Consider the following 20,549-nt stretch of genomic DNA (forward strand, 5'->3'; position numbering starts at 1 on the left):
CCCACAGGTGATGGTCATGCAATACAGATGTTAGAAAATTCTTTCCCCATTGCTTGTATTCAAAACCCACCAACACCTTCATATCTATCTGGATGTGACACTTCATTTTTGGACTCGACCAGAGATCTTCACAATCTTTGACTTTCTTTTGCCCCAGTTTTTCATAACCAGACTGTTCCCCCTCTTTGTATGAGGCACTGCCACTGAAACAGACTCACACTAAATGTTGACAATGGTTCAACATTCCTCCTAAGAGATTTATGGGAAGTCTGAGGAGTTGCTGGTTCTTATGGAGCCGAGTCTCCAGTAGGTAAAAATCAAGATAAGTTAGTATTAATGTTGAAGTCTTTGAGGGATTTAATTATCTTGGTAGTGAAGTCCATATATCCATGGGTACAATCTTGTAGGTTACTAGACAATTGGGAATGGTCAATCAGATCATGGATAGTCTTGAATGAATTGTTTTGTAATGCAGATTACTGCAAGACTAAGGTACATTTCTCCAGGGGCTTTGTGGTCAGCCTTATTGTATGGATACAAGACACTTACTAAGACTTCTGATAACTCTTACCACAGTCCATGCTATGAAACATGGGGTACCATTGGGGATTAAGTTTCCAACTGGGATGTACTTGATGGTAATGACATGAGACTGATTAACTTGTCTTATCACTGAGGGCTGAGGTACTAGTCATGTGGTCCACCTCCAAAACAATGACCTTGCATTAGATATATTGTATTTGTTCGGAAAAACTGGGGATGGGCTGGAATTCTTTTAGGAGAGTTTCTTAGAGATGATTCACAGGGCAGGAGAATGGATAGTTTAGCTGTAGATTGTCATGGTTTGTCCCATCATTGACTGCAACAGTGTCATTCGTTACAAGTTTGTAATTGACTCAGGCAGTGGATCAGGGGTAAGGATGGCCCTTTACCCACAAGGTGCTAAGATGAATAAGAAAACAAATGGGTATGGGATGAATGAAAGGTGGGTGCATGCCTTGCCTACATATCTTCCATAGTGTATAGGTAGACACAGTGTAATTATCAGATATAATTCCCAGTTTTAAAGCTGAGAAGAGAAAGTGCAAAATATAGGAGTAAATGAAGGAGTGTGTGAGTGGATGATGTGACCTGCAGGATTATTCTCATATAATACTTTTTTTTTTTTCTGAGTGCAGTGAGGGTAAACCAGCTTTAGTTCCTGGAACCTGCTGTAGAGGAGTGACTTGTTCCACTGCCTTTGGCCCTACCACTGTAAAGGGGACAGGGCAACCCTCCATATTGAGATGGGATGCATGACATAGGTGTATGCTTTGACTCAGCCACCACCTTATTTTGGGGGGTGGGTTGTGTGTGTGTGTGTATCTGAAGTGTTAAACCATTAGATATTTAAGACATCCATTTGTCATAATTCAATTCAAGTCAACAATTAAACCACAACTGAATGTTACCTAATACAAGCAAAATATAATTATCTTTAAAGGATAAAGACAAACAGGTTTGATTCACATTATCACTGTTTTAATATATTTGTATATCTTTTCTGACTAGAGGACAGTAAAAGAATAATAATTGTAGTAATGAAACGGAAGCAGCTGGGTACCCTTGAAGCAATGCCAATCTGAAGCACAGTTAACCCCTTCCATTCTGGATAGGGACCAATGATGGGTACAGTACTTGCATGTGGTGGCCCTGAAAGACGGATGTTCAAGAGAAATTATCTCCTTGCTCTCCATCTTCAAAACTCACCAACACCCTTACCTCCACCTGTACGTGACATGAAGTCTCAATCACGCTAAGATTTCTCTCAATTTTTCTTTCCTCCACCTTTTCACATATGAACTGAAAATTGGCAAATGCTCCTATCCACCTACTATTGGAAGCCAGTAACATAGTGATATAACACAAGATGAGAGTCTAATGCTTCTTCACAGAGAAATCTATGGAAAGGTCCAAGGATTTTTACCAGCCACTGTGGAGCTGCTGGTTTTCAGCCAGTGTAACTTGAGGCAACACTTACTATCATGGTTCAGCTGTGTGATCCCCCCCTCCCCTTTGGCGCAACAGGGTTAAAAACTCATCTTGTATTAACTTCTTTAGTACCATGGGGTACTTACTTTATAACTTCAAACTTCTGTCAGGTAAATTTATTGTGTGACCCTACACAAAGAACCTCATCATGGACTAGGTGGTTCCATGCTATCTTGGTTTTCCTCTGTAAATTTTGGTCACTTCAGTCAGTATGTACTGAATCTATATGTACAAGGGCACTTGATATTAAAAGTACTTTAGCACACTAGTTTTTGGAACAAACAATAACACATTAAATAGTTTTTTTCTTATCCTTAATAAATTAATAGCTTGGACTCTGGACAGCTTTCCCTGATTGATCGGAGATTCTCATGCACTAAAATCTGGACCACCATTCTGCAAAAATTGTACTCTATACCTTGTCCTTCCACAAATTCACTATGGCCTACTCAAACATATCCCAAAACTGAATTGGAAAAAAAAGTGTATCTATTGTATAACCTGTTTAACTTCAAAATAGATTCCATAAACTGAAAAAAGAAAAATCAATCAATGCACTATACTCAGCCAAGAAAAAGTATGTAGTTTGACATGAAGCACATATAAATTCTACAACATACTATTCTTAACAGTTTCCTAGATTTCTGACATCCAAAATGTTGACCATAAACAAAATAATGAAGTGAAGTACATAGACAGGTTTGATCATATAACTATTTAAATATTCTTTAATAAAATATTATGCAAAGTGAAAACATGAATAATTTAGCAACACTGTCAGATATGTATTAATCGTCACTATATATTTACATAGTAACTGGGAACCCTTCAGCTTTTGCTAATCATTGTACCCATGGGTAACATTTGTAGATTCTTGTAAAAAGCAACAGTTTTTGTACTAAAAAAGAAAGAAAAAGAAAAAAAAAACAGTTTTGCAATGGTTCATAAAAAACATGTAATCATTTCATAACTTTTGTAGTTGGATATGTGGAGACCCAATTTGTTAAATAAGTGGAAGGCAGCAATTCTCATGTTTGAAGAAGTAACTTCAAGAAGTGAACATGCTCTTGGTGTTCAAACAATATTTTACAAACTACCTCAGATGACTATCAATTATTTCTGACTTGAAAGAAACTGAATCAGGCAGAAGTATATTGAACACTATCGCTAACATCACACACATGAATGAGCTTGATTATTTGAAAAATAAATTCCAATGACAAACAGCAGCTTGTCATTGGTTTACTACTCTTGTTCTTCATCTCAAGAATCAGTATCAACAATTTGAGCTCTCATTCCCATGCTCTGTAAAGCACACCTTGCACAAAGTGATCAAGTCCTTTCTTTCATAACTGCTACTCCTCTTGCGTTTGATTCTGGACCTCTCCTTGTGAATGGTCCTCTATGGAAGATACCAAATTTCCTTCTGGATTACGATAACATCTACATCCCTTGCAGTGGTGTTCCTGTCCTTTTGGTGCATAATACTGCTTGCTGCCCTTAGAGACCATTGTGCCAACATCACCACTAACACCACTGTCTCGCCTTCCTCAGATGTCCAGCAACACTGGTTTGGCTTCCCGAGCACATTTGAACATGGACTGGATCAACTTCAGAAAGCCTGTATCTTTAGGCTTTTCCAGACCCCGCTGTAAACGGTTTTTCATCACAGCAACAAACTCGCGGTTGCTAAGCTGCCCATCATCTGTTTAAACAAAGACATCAGTTTGAATATAGAATGATAACCTCTATGTTTGTATTAGCTTACAACTGGAAAGACATCTGGGATGAATGACCGTTATGTGGAATATATGACAATGGGAGGAGCACTTATAATGGAATTGTTGGTGTGGTTATTTAATGCGTCTCTAAGGGAGTGAGGTGTTTTGATGGACTGGAAGAAGGCATGTACAATTCCACTATACAAAGAGAAAGGGGACAAGTATGAATGCTGCCATTTTAATTATAAATCTATTGCAGGGTTCCCTACCAGGGGTGCTCAAGATAACCTTTCAAGGGTTGCAAAACCGTGGATTTGGCAATTTAACAAAAATAATAAATTTAAATGTTTAACCAGTTTAATGGCAGCAGCAGAGAAAATGACTCTTTTGTTAGGTTACCCAGTGTAACATACAGAAATACAGAAAATGAGCTGGAACCTTGGTACAGTACTGATATATAATGAGGTAATGTCAATCAGTAACCTAAGTGTGTCCGAATTTTACTCTCTTAACTATATTAATAACATTACTTTTTTACTGAAAATAATAGAATAAAATACATGACAATAATGCATACATACATATACCAAAGGCTTTTTCCCCCTTACATGGGGGGTAGCCAAAAAGAAAAAGGCACGGAAGCCACTCCCACCCATTCCATCCCCTACATATTCCACTCCCCTCCACCCTCCTCCCTCCCTCTCATCTTGGCACCTCCTGGATGATGGGTCATCCCTGCATCCTGTCCACTGCCCTGGGTCAGAAGCAGTGTCGCAAGACACAGCACATCCACAGCAAGGCCGCTTCATTAATTCCCCCCCCCCCCTCTCTCTCTGTCCCCTCATGCAGAAAAGGAGAAGACAAGGAGAAATTCCCTCGGGCTGCGTCAAATTTCTCATACATACTTCCTCACCCTCCATCCCCCACCCACTCCCCCTCATGCATCACAGCATCATCTGTACACAACCCTTCGCCATTCACCCCTATCTTCTGTCCTCTCCCGTCCTTTCTCAACAGACATTCCTCTCTTTTGGAATGCCCCTTTTACCCCATCCATCCATCTCATCCTAGGACGCCCCCTCATGTTCACTCCTTCCACCTCTGCCTTCCACACCTCTTTTATTAATCTTTCTAAAAGAGGTATGGAAGGAGTGACCATGAGGGGGCATCCTAGGATGAGATGGATGGATGGGGTAAAAGGGGCATTACAATAATACAGTAATATATTTGAATTAGATAATATGGATATTATTCAAATTAACAACTGAAAATAGGTGGTGCTGCTTCCTGCCAGCTACTGTTTACATTCTTTTTACAAAGAAGCTTGCATTCCTACATCAAAGAGTCCATCCAAAAGTAGATTTGTATTGGGTGGGGGTTACTAGCAAGAAACCCGATACAATTGCAGAAGTGCTGATCAAACCATATGCATTATAAATGGCAACAATTGTTCTGGGCCTAGGAAGAAAAAAGCTTAAACTAGTGCTACTATCAAATGTCATTCACAACCAAATTGGTGATTTGAGTAAAGATATTTTAGATCAAGTCATCTCTGATGTCAGGTCTAGTTACCTGAAGATCTCCCTCCTGTAGGATGAATCAACTGATGTATCAAATTGCAGTCAACTCACTGCATTGGTTAGGTATGTCAGTGATAGTACTGTGAAAGAAGATTTCTGTTTTGTGAAATGAACTAAAAACAACCACACAGGGAAAAGATGTGTACCAGTTTGAGAAATACTTCTTTGTCAAACATAATTTAGATATGTCAAAACATAATTTAGATATCTAAATTATTGGCTCTGTGTGCACTGATGATGCTCCTGCAATGCTAGGGAATAAATCTGGATTTTCTGCACTGATAAGGAGGGAGATTCCGCACTTGCAAGTCACTGTTTCCTTCATTGTCAAGCTTTGGCAGTAAAAACATTCCCTCCAAGGTTGAAAAAAGTACTCAATACTTGTGTAAAGACCATCAACTGGATTAAGGGTTGTGCTCTGAACCACAGCATCTTTAAATTGTTTTATGAGGATCTGGAAAATGAACATACAGTTTTACTTTTCCACACAGAAGTCCACTGACTCTCAGGAGGGTGAGTTTTAACCCATTTTTTTGAATTGCAGGAAGAAATCAAAGTTTTTCTAGAGGAACATGACTATGATCTGCTTGGAGAAGTGGAATCACAGAATTTCATGCAAAAGCTGGTTTACTTGGATGACATTTTCACTCATAAGAATGATCTGAATGCGTCCCTTCATGGGAAATAGATAAACATATTGAAATGTTGCAAAAAGTTGAATGGTTTCAAAGAAAAGTTACTTTTTTTGGCATTGATGAATGGAAAGAGGTAATCTTTAAAAATTTCTATCACTGGAAGAAATGATCGATGATGAATCTATAATTTCTACTGTGTGTGAAGAAATTGTGGCTCATTTGTAAATGTCAAAATTGGTGGATATTTTGCAGCTGGAGAACTGAAGATTTCAAAAGAATGGATCATGAATCCATATTCCTACAATTTGGATATGTCGCACGATGAAGAGCTGAAGGAAGATCTTACTGATTCACGGAAAAATCGTGCTCTTGAGATGCAATTTGAAAACAAGACTTTGGAGGAGTATTGGTGCTCAGCAATGAATATGTTTCCAAGACTGTGAAAAAGCACTAGGTGTCCTTATCCCATTTGCAATGACTTACATGACTAGATTTAGTTCTCTTTTGTCAATGAAAACAAATTCTAGAAATTGCATAAATCCACAGGCAATGTGGATCACTATCAGCAACAAAGTACAGTGGAACCTTGCTTAAAGAATATAATTTGTTCCTGAATCTTACTCGTAATACGAAACACTTGTTAAGCGAAATTATTTTTCCCATAGGAATCAATGTAAAATATGATAATGTGTCCCATGTTTAAGAAAAAATAACAAAGTAATTTGTAATAATATCTAAAATAATTGTTTAAATCATTGGTTTATGATATGGTTTAACATCACAAACTCCCCCCTATCAGAAGGCTAGGACTGTGCCCCTCACAGAGGGCTTTGTAGTAAAATAAAATAATATAAATACTGCTGCCATTTATGAAAAAAAGAAGGCAGTCTCTGGTGCAAAGGAAATGGAGACAATGGGAGGATTATTGAGGTGAAGGAGAATCTTCCACCATGGGAGATTCCTCTTTACTCGCAGCTATAATAGTCTCGACTCACTCACTAGCTTTAAATCTTTTAGAAACATTGGTACAACTAGCATTTTCTTTAGAATCCTTTTTCACTAGAAAGCTGTCTAGGGACATTTGCTTTTGTCTACGCTTCAAAGTTTGGCAAAAATGTGACATAGCATTATTAAATAAACTTGTAGTGTATATAGCCACTGACTTATTAGGGTGATACTTCTCAAAGTACAATGAAATAGTTTCCTATGCTTTAAGCCTCTCCTTTATTGCACTAGAAGGTTGTTGCTCTGCTAAGGCTGTTACCTCCTCCTCCCCTGATGAAATACAACTACATAAGCTCTTTGGTGGTCAGCTCATATATGCTCTTCCACAACCTCATCGATGTTGTTGTTACCTGTCTCCAGTTCCATAGCCTTGGCCAAAGACACAATCTTGTCGAATACAGGCTCCACAGGCACCTACTCAAACCTAAAGTTTCTTCCAAGCCAAAATAAGGGTTCTCTTCGTGACCCCCTTCCATGTCTTGTCAATCATTTTGAGGCAACCAACGATGTAGAAATGGTCTTTCCATAGCTCTCTGAGAGTGAGATTGGTCTCTTCAGTCACCTAAAAAAAAATGCTCAGTGCTTTAGTGTAGAACTTAAAGTTTGAGATGACCTGCTGGTCCATGGGCTGGAGTAAAGAGTGGTGTTGAGGATCTTGATGAATTTAAATTCATCATGGAGGTCATCTTCTAGACCTGGAGGATGGGCAGGAGTTATATATATAACAAGCAAGACATGAGGTGGCAGATTCACCTTAAATAAATATTTTTTCATAGAGAGACCAAACACCTCATTGATCCAATCAGTAAAAAGGTCACATGTCACCCAAGCCTTGCTGTTAGACCTACACATCCTGCTTTTCTGGACTTTACACTTCTTGAAGGCTCGTGGATTTTCTGAATGGTAAATGAGCAGAGGTTTTACTTTCAAATTGCAGCTTGTATTGGCACAAAACAGCAGTGTGAGATGGTCTTTCATTAACTTGTGGCTGGACAATGCCTTCTCCTCTGCTATTATATAGGTTTCTTTTGGCATCTTCCAGAAAAGATCCATCTCGTCACAACACCTACTGTGGCAGGTAACTCTCAGCATCCACAAGCTTCCTAAAGTCACTTATGGAGCTCTCTGCTGCCTTTGTGTCAGAGCTTGCTGCTTCACTGTGCCTTACGTTATGGATGCTGGTTCTTCTTTTAAACTTCTCAAACCAACCAGATGACACAAAACTGCTGAGGAAAGTGAGTACTGAAACGGATTGGGAGTTGCTACAGAGAGATCTGAACAGGGTTCGGGAATGGAGTCAGAAGTGGGGAGTGGACTTCAACATTAAGAAATGTAGCATAATGGAACTTGGAAAAAGTAAAAAAAAGAATATCAGGACAAATAAAGTAAAGAAAGTGGAATCTGAAAAAGACCTGGTAGTAATCATTACAAAGGACATGTCCTCTGATAAACAGATACACATAATTGTCAGAGAAACCTACAACTTGCTAAGACCAATAAAGGTGACTTTTACCTACTTGGACAAAGAAATAGTGAAGAAAATACTGGTCACACTGATAAGGCCAAGACTGGAGTACACAGTGACACTATTGTCACCCAGTACTAAAAAGAATATAAGGAAAATTGAAAGAATCCAAAGAGCAACTACGAAGATGGCCCCAACACTTTCAAAACTGTCAAATGAGGAGAGATTGTCAAAACTGGAATTACTGACACTGGAACAAAGAAGAGAAAGAGGTGACTTGTTGACCATCTATAGAATCATGAGAGGCATGGAAGTCCTTGAATGAGAAGACTTACTAAATTGGGATAAGAGAAATACAAGGGGATATGAGAGAAAGCTCAAAAAGAATAGTTATAGAAGAGACCTGAAAAGAACAGCTTCCCACACAGAATGGTGGATGTATGGAACAAACTGGATGAAACAATAGTGTATGCAAAAACCATACACGAATTTAAGAGTAAATTAGACATTGAGATACAGAGATGGGACACCACAAACGTAGCTCCCCTACCAGTAAGATAGAACTAGGTAAATACAGTTTGCCTCGAATGCTTCTTCTTTTTCCATTGCTGCTCCTGGCATTTTCTTCATGAGATTGACGAAAATTATTTTTGCATTCACACAAATGATACTTGTGTTAAGTGTCGCCTTGCATTTGCTTCTTATTGATACATATGAGAAACAACCTTTCAACATCATCAAGAATATGTGGCCATTGCAAAGATATTCTTGTCACTCCCTATGAACCATCTATCTCCTTAATCTTGTCCTTATTCTTGAGGACAGTGCAAATTATTGATGTTGTCTGATTGTATGTGTGTGCTAGGTCATCCATACTTGCACTTTGTTCTTACTTCTCAATGATTTTATGTTTCACTTCTATGGTGACTTGTCTTCGGGCACGACATCTCCAAGCTCCAAGTGGCCCTTCACTCTCAGCCCATGCCACTCGTAGGCTCCCACCCCAGACTTTCTAGCCCTGTATACATTTAATTCATGTATACATTACATCTGGAAGCTCGCTGGCTGAGCGGGTTAGGGTGTCGTTACTTGCGGCGCAGGTCGAGGTGAGGGCGGTTCGAATCCTGCCACCGGCGAAGTTGAACCAAGGGCATGGTTCATTAAATTCCATGCTACAAAGCCCTCTGTGAGGGGCACCATCCTAGCCTCCCAATAGGGGGGAGTGTGTGACATTAAACCATATCACATCATCACATACATTACATCTTGAGTACTTTAGTTTCATTTCCCTGGCTTGTCCGAACCAAACCAAGACAAAGTGGTGACCCCGGAGTGACTTTCCCGAGTTTCTGATTGGCTGCTGGCTGGGGCTGGCCGAGACGTCTTGCTAACTTCAGCAGGTATATAAGCCTAGCTCGAGTTGTGTGACGGCCAGTCTGGTTTTGACCAGTGCCGCGTCACCACAACAGGAAGGCACTGTGGGAACTATTGCAGATATATGGGATAGGAGGAAAGCTTTTAAGAGCAGTCAAGAGTTTTTAGGAGAGAGGTAGAGCTTGTGTTAGAATTAGAAATGGAGAGAGTGAGTGGGTTTGAGGTAAAGGTGGGACTTTGTCTGGGATGTGTTATGTCACCTTGGCTGTTCAATTTATACATGGATGGGGTGGTGCAAGAGGTAAATGCAAGGGTAGTGGGTCAGGGATAGGAGATGGTTAAAGAAAATGGAGAAAAGTGGGAGATACGTCAGTTGTTGTTTGCTGATGACACTGCACTTGTAGCAGGATCAGAGGAGGGATTGAGGAAGTTAATGACAGTTTGAGTGTGCAAAAGAAGGAAGTTGAAGATAACTGTGGGTAAAAGTAAGGTGATGAGATGTACAAGGGGTGAAAGTGGCAGCAGACTGGAAGTGAGTATTAAGGGAGAGAGACTGGAGGAAGTGGAATGTTTTAGATACTTGGGTGTGAATGTGGCGGGAAAGGGAGGAGTGGAATGAGAAATAGACATTTGAGAAAGGATGCTAAGAGGAGATTGTATGAAGGAGCAATTGTGCCAACAGCACTGTGTGGGGCAGAAACATGGAACATAAGAGAGGAAGAGAGGAGTTTGAATGTGCTTGAGATGAGGTGCCTAAGAACTATGACAGGGGTTACTAGGCTGGATAGAGTAAGAAACCAGGAGGTGAGGAGGAGAATGGGAGTGGAAAGGGAGTTGGGAGATAGTGTTGATGAAAGAGTATTGGGATAGTCTGGACACATGGAAAGAATGAGTGAAGAAAGATTAATAAAAGAGGTGTGGAAGGCAGAGGTGGAAGGAGTGAACATCAGGGGTCAACCAAGGATGAGACGGATGGATGGGGGTACAAGGGGCATTGGGAAAGAGGGGAATGTCTGTTGAGGAGAGAGGACAGAAGATAGGGATGAATGGAGAATGGTTGTATATGGACAATGGTGTTTCCATTTCTACATGAGGTGACAGAGAGAGAGTGAGAGAGAGAGAGAGAGAGAGAGAGAGAGAGAGAGAGAGAGAGAGAGAGAGAGAGAGAGAGAGAGAGAGAGGGGGGGGGGGCAATTTAATGAAGTGGCCTTGCTGTGGAAGTGCTGTGTCTTGCGACACTGCTTCTGGCCCCGGGCAGTGGGTGAGATGCAGGGATGACCCATCATCCAGGAGGAGCCAAGATAAGAGGAAGGAAAGGGGGTGGATGGGAGTGGAGTATGTGGGGATGGAATGAATGGGAGTGGTTTTTATCCCTTTGTTTTTTGGCTACCTCCCTTGTAAGGGGGGAAAAGGCCTTTGATATATGTATATTTGTATATATGTACGTAGTAGGGCAGATCTAAGGGTAGGGACTAGAGAGAGTGAATGGTATGAGGTGAATGAGAGGGCTGTCACGGTTGTGTGATGTTACTATGGTTGTTCAATGTATATATGGATGGGGTGGTCAGGGAGGTAAATACAGGAGTGTTTGTCAAAGGTCTGGAGTTGGTGGGTGCTGCTGCTGGGGGGATGTGATAGTAGAGCCATTTGGTATTTGTGGAAGACACTGTACTGTGCCAATTCAGAGGAGAAACTGAAGCTGTTGGTAATTGGATCTAAGTGGGTGTAAGATCCGAGGAAACAAGTCATGTCTACAATTTCAGCCCAGAAGTTACTCGGTGAAGAAATTTTGTGCTGTTGCCTGCAGCACCTTCTCCATCTTCTCTATTTTCCCCATGAAGGGAGGAGGAGGAGGAGGAGGAGGAGGAGGAGGAGGAGGAGGAGGAGGAGGAGGAGGAGGAGGAGGAGGAGGGAGGGCGGGAGGGTCAGTGTGTGAATCAAGGAGGTCTCCTGTGGATGTGCTGCGTCTTGCTGCGTTGCTTCTGACCCAGGCAGTGGGCAGGCGACCGGGATGACCCTTCTTGTATGAAGTGCTAAGATGAGAGGGAAACAATAGGTGTTGGTCTGTAGATAGATAGTTTGCATTAAATGAGTCACTGATGCATGAATGAATGACTGAATATGAAGTTCAGGGTATTTTGACCTAGCCCTGGGACCTTGGGGAGTCATTTGACACTAGTTGTTGGATGAAAATATTTTTTTATGGTAGAGCAGTACAAAACAAAGTACAGATCTCCTGCACTATATATTGCATTGATATGTGATAGTTAATGTATATGATTGCTCTACATCAGTATCTTTACACTGCTATATCTGGCCAGTTTCACCTCTGTGATCAGGCAGTCTAAGTAGACAATCATTTCCAGCTTTTTTATGGTGATTATTACCCCTATTTTTTCCACAAGTTTACAAGCTCATTATACAATTTATCATGATATGGTTGGGTCTTCTTAACATAACCCAGTCATTAAGTGAGACAGACCTACAACATCTCTGCCACTGTGGGTGAAATCTGTATAATCCCTCTTACAAGTTTCTTTTTCTACCACTCACTATGAAATCTGGATCTGGATAATGATGAAACTTAAGCTTAAGTTAGACGATTTCATTAATCTGGGAGAAACATCCACGTCTCAAAGGGTTAATTGAAATAAAAAGGATATTTTGTATCATAAAAAATGATAATAACAAAGAAAAAATACAAATAATTTTTTTTGGCAATATCACTTACTATTGTCATCGAAGAGGGTGAACACCACATTAACCACATGGTCACTAAGCTCAACATGAGCCACAGTTTTTGCTACATGCTTCAGTGTTGCTGCAAATCAAGAAAATTAAGTTATATGTATACTTATATCTCACAGATTGGTACAGGTTAATTCTAATTATTCCCTGCTAGGTACGTATATCTGTCATAAAATTGATCAATATATTGGCCTGTTTAATCACTGCCTAATCTACAATATGTTTGAAGACTCTATATTATGAAGTGTTAGTATAGTTCCTCAATGTAAAGGAAAAGGGGATAAATATGTAATGGTTTTTGAGGATTCAGTTTGTTACGGTAAGTGTAGTCAAGAAGGTGTATGGGAGGGCATTAACTAAGAGGATTATGAAGAGACCAGTGGGATTAATTCAAGAGATAAAAGAGATTGATTTTTTTTCTTATCAGATTACTCTTCAATCATAAAAGAATGCTATGTGATTCTCCTATATAGGGATCCCTCTAAAGTCCGTAAAACATTGACCGCAATAAAAACTCTCTTTCAAAGGTCAGGGTGGGTTGGAGTTCCCCTCTGGAAACATAAAGTGTTTGTGTTTTTCTATTCTGTCCTCTCCGTCACAATAGATAATATACAAACACACCAAGTGCACTGCACTTATACAGGAAACTGAACTTTCACCACAAATCAGATTAACTACAAAACACAAAAAGTGGACTCACTAATACATAAAAATGTACCTTTTTGCAACACGACAAATGAAACTAAGCAATCACTAACAGAAAAACAATCAATCTCATAGACTCACATCTGTTGAAATAATCACAATCCAAACATATACAGTACATATATATATACATATACCAAGGGCTTTTTCCCCCTTATAAGGGAGGTAGCCAAAATCAAAAGGCATAATACCACTCCCACCCACTTCATCCCCATCCACTCTAACCCCAATTCACCACCCCTTCCTCTTTTCTTGGCTCCTCCTGGATGATGGGTCATCCCTGCATCTTGTCCAATGCCTTGGAACAGAAGCAATGCAGCAAGACACCTCACATCCACAGCAAAGCCACTTCATTTAATCAGCAACTCCCCTCTCTGTCCCCTCATGCAGAAAAACAGAAGACAGGAATAAATCCATTTGGGCTGCATCAAAATATCACTCACATAATTACTCCCTAACCTCCCTCCAATTCCCCACTCACTCACTTCCATGTATCACAGTATCATCCATACACAACCATTCTCCACTTGCCCCTATCTTGTCTTCTCCTTTCCTTCCTCAACACATACCCCTCTTTCTCAATGCCCCTTTTACTCCCCCACCCATCCATCTCATCCTTCGTTGCTCCCTATTGTTCATTCCCTCCACATCTACCTTCCACACTTCTTTTACTGATCTTTCTTCACTCATTTTTCCATTTTTTCCATGTGTCCAAACCATCCCAATACTCTTTCATCAGCCTTATCTAACTCGTTTTCCATTCCTGGTCTCCTCTGCATGTCCTCATTTCTCGCTTTATCCAGCCTAGTCACCCATAGCATACTTCTGACATTTCATCTCAAACACATTCAAACTCTTCCTCTCTTATGTTCCATGTTTCTGCCCCATACAGTGCTGCCAGCACAATCACCCTTTCATACAAGCTCCTCTTAGCATCCATTTCTAAATGTCTATTTCTCATTACACTTTTTAATTCCTCAAGGCATTTACTTGCTTCTCTCACTCCACAATTTACCTCCACTCCTCCCTTTCCTGCCACATGTGCCCCCAAGATTCTAAAGGTATCCAGTTCCTCCAGTCTCTCTTCTTTGATACTGACTTCAAAACTGCTGCCACTCTCTCCCCTTGCACATCTCATCACCTTACTTTTACCCACATTTACCTTCACTTTTCTCCTTTCACACACTTTCCCAAACTCTGTCACTAACTTCCTTAATCTCTCCTCTGATCCTGCTACTTGCAGTGTTGACAGCAGACAACATCTGGCTTATTTCCCATTTTTCTTAATTTTTTCTTAACCATCTCCAATCCTCTGCCCATTACCCTTGCATTTACCACACACATCACCCCATCCATGTACACATTGAACACCCAATGTGACATGACATCCCTGGCAAAGTCACACCTTTACCTTAAATTCTAACACAGGCACCACTACTCTCATAAAAACTCTTAATTGCTCTTAACAGCTTTCCTCCTATCCCATATATCTGCAAAACCTCCCACAGTGTCTTTCTGTCTATCCTGTCATTAGCCTGGATCCAAACACAAATAAAGAAAACATTATACTTCATATACATATACATTCCAACCATCACATCAACATCCTCAACCTCAACCATTAAATAACTTAGAAACTACATAATGGGATGTAAAGTGAACACACACCATCCCACATAACTATACACACACAAACAACAAACTAAAAGAGGAACCAAATATCAAATCAATGCCCGACCTTAGATATATTTAATTCCAGCAAACACTCTACTGCACAACCTCTTTAACACAACTAAAAGTGATCTCCCTTGACTTTTCACTGTACTCATCCTAACATAGTTTAATGTACACAGAATTCACCTGAGACACCTATATTTTAAAAAGATGAGAGGGAGGGAGGAGGGTGAATGGGAGTGGAGTATGTAGGGATGGAATGGGTCAGACCGGATTTTATGCCTTTGTTTTTTGGTTACATTCTTTGTAAGGGGGAAATAGCCATTGGTATATGTATGTACATATGTATTACTGAATTTATAGAAAGGCTTACATACCTGGGTCAATGGAAGCACCAGCTATATGGTAGAATGTCAGGGCAGTGTCAACATCATTAATGTTGCTCAAGAAATGGAAAAATTTAAGATAATCATCTATACTAATACCCAATGATTCTTCTCCCTGTAGGAAGACAAAATAATACATAACCAAAATATAGTGAAAGCTTAACACAGGTTGCAAGTAAATGTAGCAAGTTTTGCTGTTCATACACTAACAATACAAAGTATTTAGGAGCAACATACCTTGAACATTTTCTTGACTCTTTTAAGCATCTTGGCTTTCTTGTTGGGTGGATAGCCTCCATATGCAAGCAGTAATTCAGCAAAGTCAGCTTCAGATATGAGACCTTTTGCATTGGGACCTTTGCGTCGAAACTGACAGAAAAAATTGATTAGAGCTTACACTTGAATATGTGCATTTACAATACCTCTATCACCTGTGGTAAAATTAATATAAATCAAATGTATTTCTTCTATGCCATAAATCAAAGTAGTAGATGAGAAGCAGTTACCATATGTCAACTTTCCTTGAGTTTAAAGGTGGAAGAAATAAAGATAAAGATAAAGAGAGATTTTGGGCCAAGTCCAAAAACTCAAGTGTCAGTCCCACCTTCAAATGGAAGTGAGGAAATTCACAGGCTTGGAAGATGGGTGTCAAGAAGATGATTCTCTATAATCCTTCTTGCAGGGCACATGTTGTCGGTCACAGGTGGAGTCACAGAGGTGGCAAAGGAGAGTTAACGAGGGTAGCAGATATGGGCAGTGGGCGAGGTGCTGGGATGAACCGTCATCAAGGAGGTGCCAAGATAAGAGGGAGGGAGGGGGTGAAGAGGGGTAGGGGTTGAATGGGTGGGAGTGGTTTTTGTGCCTTTGTTTTTTAGCTACCTCCCTTGTAGGGGGAAAAAAGCCTTTGGTATATGTATGTATGTATGGTACTTTTATTTGAGTAAATTAATATCCAATCATGAAAGAATGCTGTATCACTGAAGTCCCTGACCTACAACAGGTATTGTACTTTATGCGGTGATCCTACAAGATGGATATGAGAGAGAACCATCTCCCAAGTCCATCTTCAACATTAGTCAACACCTTCACTTCCAAAGGGATGACCTCTTCTTCATAATCCTTTTCTAAGTGAACAAGGAGAGATGGTTGCAATTTAGTAAAGATTTAGGGGTAATCCTGATTCAGCTGTTGGGGCCTGCAGTGGAAGAGATGTACCTCAATGCACTGCTTTTGACCCACACAATGTGGCAGGAGATTGAGTGATTCTTCTTCCCTGATATGGGAGTGGAAGCTAAAAGGGTTTTATTTCCAGGGTAGTGGATAGGATGCAGGGATGACCTGTCATCCAGAAGGTGCCAAGATAAAAGGGAGGGAAGAAGGTAGAGGGGAGTGGATTATGTAGGGGATGGAATAGGTGGGAGAGATTTCTATGCCTTTGTCTTTTGGCTACCTCCCATGTAAGGGGGGAAAAAGCCTTTGGTATATGTATGTATGTACGATGTAGGTGTGTGTTGACTCGACCACCTCTCGGGGGAAGGGGGTTTTTGGTACGTAATATATCTTCATTCTTACCTCCAAACTAAGAATCTCCTGCTGAAGCTGCTGCTGGAACTCGAGAAATTTCTCTATGGTGAGCTTCTCCTTCAGGTCAAAACCAAAGAAGTAGGTGCTGAGGGCAGAATTTACTCCCTTCCAGAGAAATAATAAGTTAATCCACATTCTGAATAGTTCATATTAATGTATAAATAAATTAAATTACCATAACTAATATATAAAATGACATTCCATTACCCCTATAAAAAATCTAGGATGAAATATCTACAAGGAAATGGACTGAGAAAAAATATATATATATATAATAATTTTTAAAATGCAGAAGCTTAGAAGAAAGTTAAAGTTTTGAGACAAACACTTTTCTGTACTACCAAGCTTTGTTACATGTCTGCAATGCATGCCATAATGCATCTGTCAGCCCTATCATATATCTTCTCTAAATCCATAAAAGCAAAAAAGACATCTTTACCATTTGCCAAAAAATAATTGTAAATCTGTCTTGCTACAAAGACTTGATCTATGTATCTCCAGCAAACCCCCCTTCTCATCCATTCAAAATAATTCATAAAGCAAATAAGAATTCCCTTTGGATTGCATCATCCTTCCATCTAACTATAAAGTCTCTTCATCCATTACTATATTTTGGATTCTTTCTTCCCTGCCTCACAAACTCCCCCTATCCAGAGGTTAGGATGGAGCCCCTTACAGAGGACTTTGTAGTGTGGAATTTAATGAACCATGCCCTTAGTTCAACTTCACTAGTGGCAGGATTCGAACCACCATCCCCTCTACCTTCGCCGCAAGTAACAACGCCCTAACCCACTCAGCCAGCGAGCCTCACTAATATTCCACAAAAATCCAAAGCCCCCACCTTCATCCCATCCAACTTCATTCTTGGTCTTCTTTTCAAGTTTAATCAATCCACTTCTGCTTTCTACACTCTCTTTAAAAGTCTTTCCTCATTCATTCTTTTCACATACCTAAACCACCTCAGTGCTGTCTGATCTAACATATATGACAGCTCTTTTCCCACCCCCACTTTCTGCTTCACCTCCACATTTCTCACTCTACATTCTTATAACACCTATCATATTTCTAATACATGCATACATACACCAAAGGCATTTTCCCCTTTATAAGGGAGGTAGCCAAAAGAGTCATAAAAAACACTCATTCCATCCCTAACATACTCCACTCCCCTCCACCTTTTCTCATACTTCTCAAAAATCTTCACTCTACATCTTTGCCTCCTTTATTCCAGATGTCTGTTCCATGCAGTGATCCAAATGGACCAGGTGTCTTACCATTTTTCATATTTTCACTGCTCTATTTATTGTTTTACATTTTCAATTAGTCCTTCAACAGTGTTAATATCTTTTATCCCATTACTATTTTAGTCATTTAACATTTAAAAATATCATCATATTGCTTCCACTCTCAATTTCCCCTCCACCTGCATAACTGCATACTCATCTTTCACAAGATTAGTACCTTAAAAATTTGTGAAAGATTTGTAAGGTACTGATTTTTTAAAAGATGAGAATACAGTGATGCAGTTGGAGGGGGAATTGACAGAGGTGGAAGCAATATGATGATAATTTTAAATATAAATGACAAATGCAAAAATGGGATAGAAGATATTAACACTTTTGAAGGACTAATTGAAAATGTAAAACAAGAAGTTGAAAGAGCATTGTAGATGGAAGGGGAATTAAGAGGTAGAAGCAATATTATGACTCTTTTAAATGTTAAATGACAAAACAGAAATAAGATTAAAGAATTTTTTACTGTTGAAGGACTAACAGAAGATGTAAAACAAGAGGTAGAGAGAGCCATGGAAATAAAGTGACCCTTAGAGAAGAGTGTTGTCTTGGAAATGTTAGTGTGAGGCACAATAGTATGAAGTGTTCTGTGTTTTCTGTGTGATGGTTGCATCTGGGGCAGTTTGAATATGTGGCAAGGCTTATTTTGTGTTAATACAGTGTCTTAAGGAAGAGGTCCTTAGTATATGGATAGATATATACAGTAAACCCTTGTTATTATGAACCCTGTTAAAGCAATTTTCAGATTTATTAACCATAATATGGCCTACCAGCCATCCATTTGACACATCGAACAAAGATCGGTACATGCAGTGGAATGTTCGGTCTGTGGTGGCAGCAGTGAAGGAGGAAGTGTGTGAGTGAGTGAATTAGTGGGTGGTGGTGGTGAGCAGTATACTGAATGTCCTCTTCATATACCAAACAAAATTCAGTATATATGGGGCAAATCTGGCAGTGGTGGTGGTGGTTAGCGGTATACCGAAGTTCCCCTTCACATACTAAACTTCATTTGATACATGAGGGAGAAATCTGACTATCATACTTATCAAACTTATAGCTTTATTGACCATGCTTTTTCCCCAATTAGGCTGATACAGTGAGGGTTTACTGTAGATAGAATTTGTGTTCTAATTTGAATGGAAAAAATGAAGTGCATTTGAGGTGACAAAGAAGGGAGCAATTTAAAACAAAACAGCCCGAAAAGAAGAGCCAAGCCATGCAATTCAATAATATTCAATGAAAGTAGACAAACACTATTTCACCTTGAAAGTATTTCCAGTATTGGCATGGTCCCGATGTCTTGAGCCAATGCTAGTTTGGTTTCGGATAAGTGTTGCAACCTTGTCAAACTCTTCGTTGTCCACATCTCCATCCCCATTCAAGTCAAACATCCGGAAAGCAATTTCAAAATGACGATGGGAAGCTGAAAGTAGTAATAATAAACAGAATTAACTTTCAGTTTCAGTGAATAATCATCCAGTAATTACTTTGCATAACCAAAGATCTAAAGGAAATTGAAGCATTGGACTCCTCTACTAGAGATTCATTTGAATGGGGCCACATTTAACATGGATTTTGACATAAAGAGATGAAGTCTTTATTTACTTGAAAGACACATTTCAAAGCAAGAGATGGTCCACTGCTAGCGTTAAGGACTAGGAATCTTGGGTAGTTCATATCAGAGTCTATTTGATTTCCAAAAAGGTCAAGACAAGGCCCAAGTGAGTGAGGGTACATTTGGAAATTAGGTATTTCTCACTGGTGTGGGAGGGTGTTACTGACTAACACTCGGTGGTAATTTTGTTACAGTGGTGATGTAGTAGATTGTATATGATACAGGGCGGAGTGGGGTGGTAGTAGGGAGGTTCTGATGAATTCAGAAAGGTGTTGCTTCCTTCTTTGATGTGTAAGATGAATTATTTCCTTGTTTTGATGGCATGGGGATGAGTTTATTGACGGTAACTCCCCAGCCATGCAGAGGTAGTGTAGCATATGTTTAGGGCACTTTCTCTTGTCCCTTCCTCACATGGATTGAATGGAATGGAGCCTAAAACAGGCTGCTCAGACATGCAGGGAGTTGCCGAACTGTGCTACTAACCTGTCCCAATAAAGAGCGATCACTGGACCTGCACTGCCCACATGTGGGTTGTGATTAGAGGCTTCCAGAAATCACATTTTCCTGTCCTCCCCTCCCATCAAACTTTAATTGGGTCAGTAGTGGTTAGTAGAAGGGAGGTACAAAGATATTGCTAGCATAGATGAAGACGAAGATGAAGAAATAATCAACAATAAATATGGAGGGTACACATGAATGACTAAGCCACCTGGAGTCATCAGTTCTACCCATAC

At 39.9% G+C, this 20,549-nt stretch overlaps 1 protein-coding gene across 6 annotated transcripts in view; it reads right to left on the reverse strand.

Moving 5' to 3' along the window:
* Positions 1 to 1,499: 1,499 nt before the first annotated feature.
* The window catches only part of MICU1 (Mitochondrial calcium uptake 1), a 48,830-nt gene continuing 29,780 nt past the window's right edge, over positions 1,500 to 20,549 (reverse strand). For all 6 annotated transcript variants that reach the window (XM_076187014.1, XM_076186995.1, XM_076186964.1 and 3 more), the window contains exons 8-13: positions 19,463 to 19,623; positions 16,897 to 17,013; positions 15,562 to 15,693; positions 15,316 to 15,439; positions 12,543 to 12,632; positions 1,500 to 3,736 (exon numbers count right to left, since the gene is read on the reverse strand). In XM_076187014.1, the coding sequence (XP_076043129.1) occupies positions 3,582 to 3,736; positions 12,543 to 12,632; positions 15,316 to 15,439; positions 15,562 to 15,693; positions 16,897 to 17,013; positions 19,463 to 19,623 (779 nt within the window). In that variant the 3' untranslated portion in view covers positions 1,500 to 3,581. The remainder of the gene's footprint in view (positions 3,737 to 12,542; positions 12,633 to 15,315; positions 15,440 to 15,561; positions 15,694 to 16,896; positions 17,014 to 19,462; positions 19,624 to 20,549) is intronic.

Source organism: Oratosquilla oratoria, chromosome 1 (assembly GCF_046742065.1).
Source record: "Oratosquilla oratoria isolate Oo_2021 chromosome 1, ASM4674206v1, whole genome shotgun sequence".
NCBI lineage: Eukaryota > Metazoa > Arthropoda > Malacostraca > Stomatopoda > Squillidae > Oratosquilla > Oratosquilla oratoria.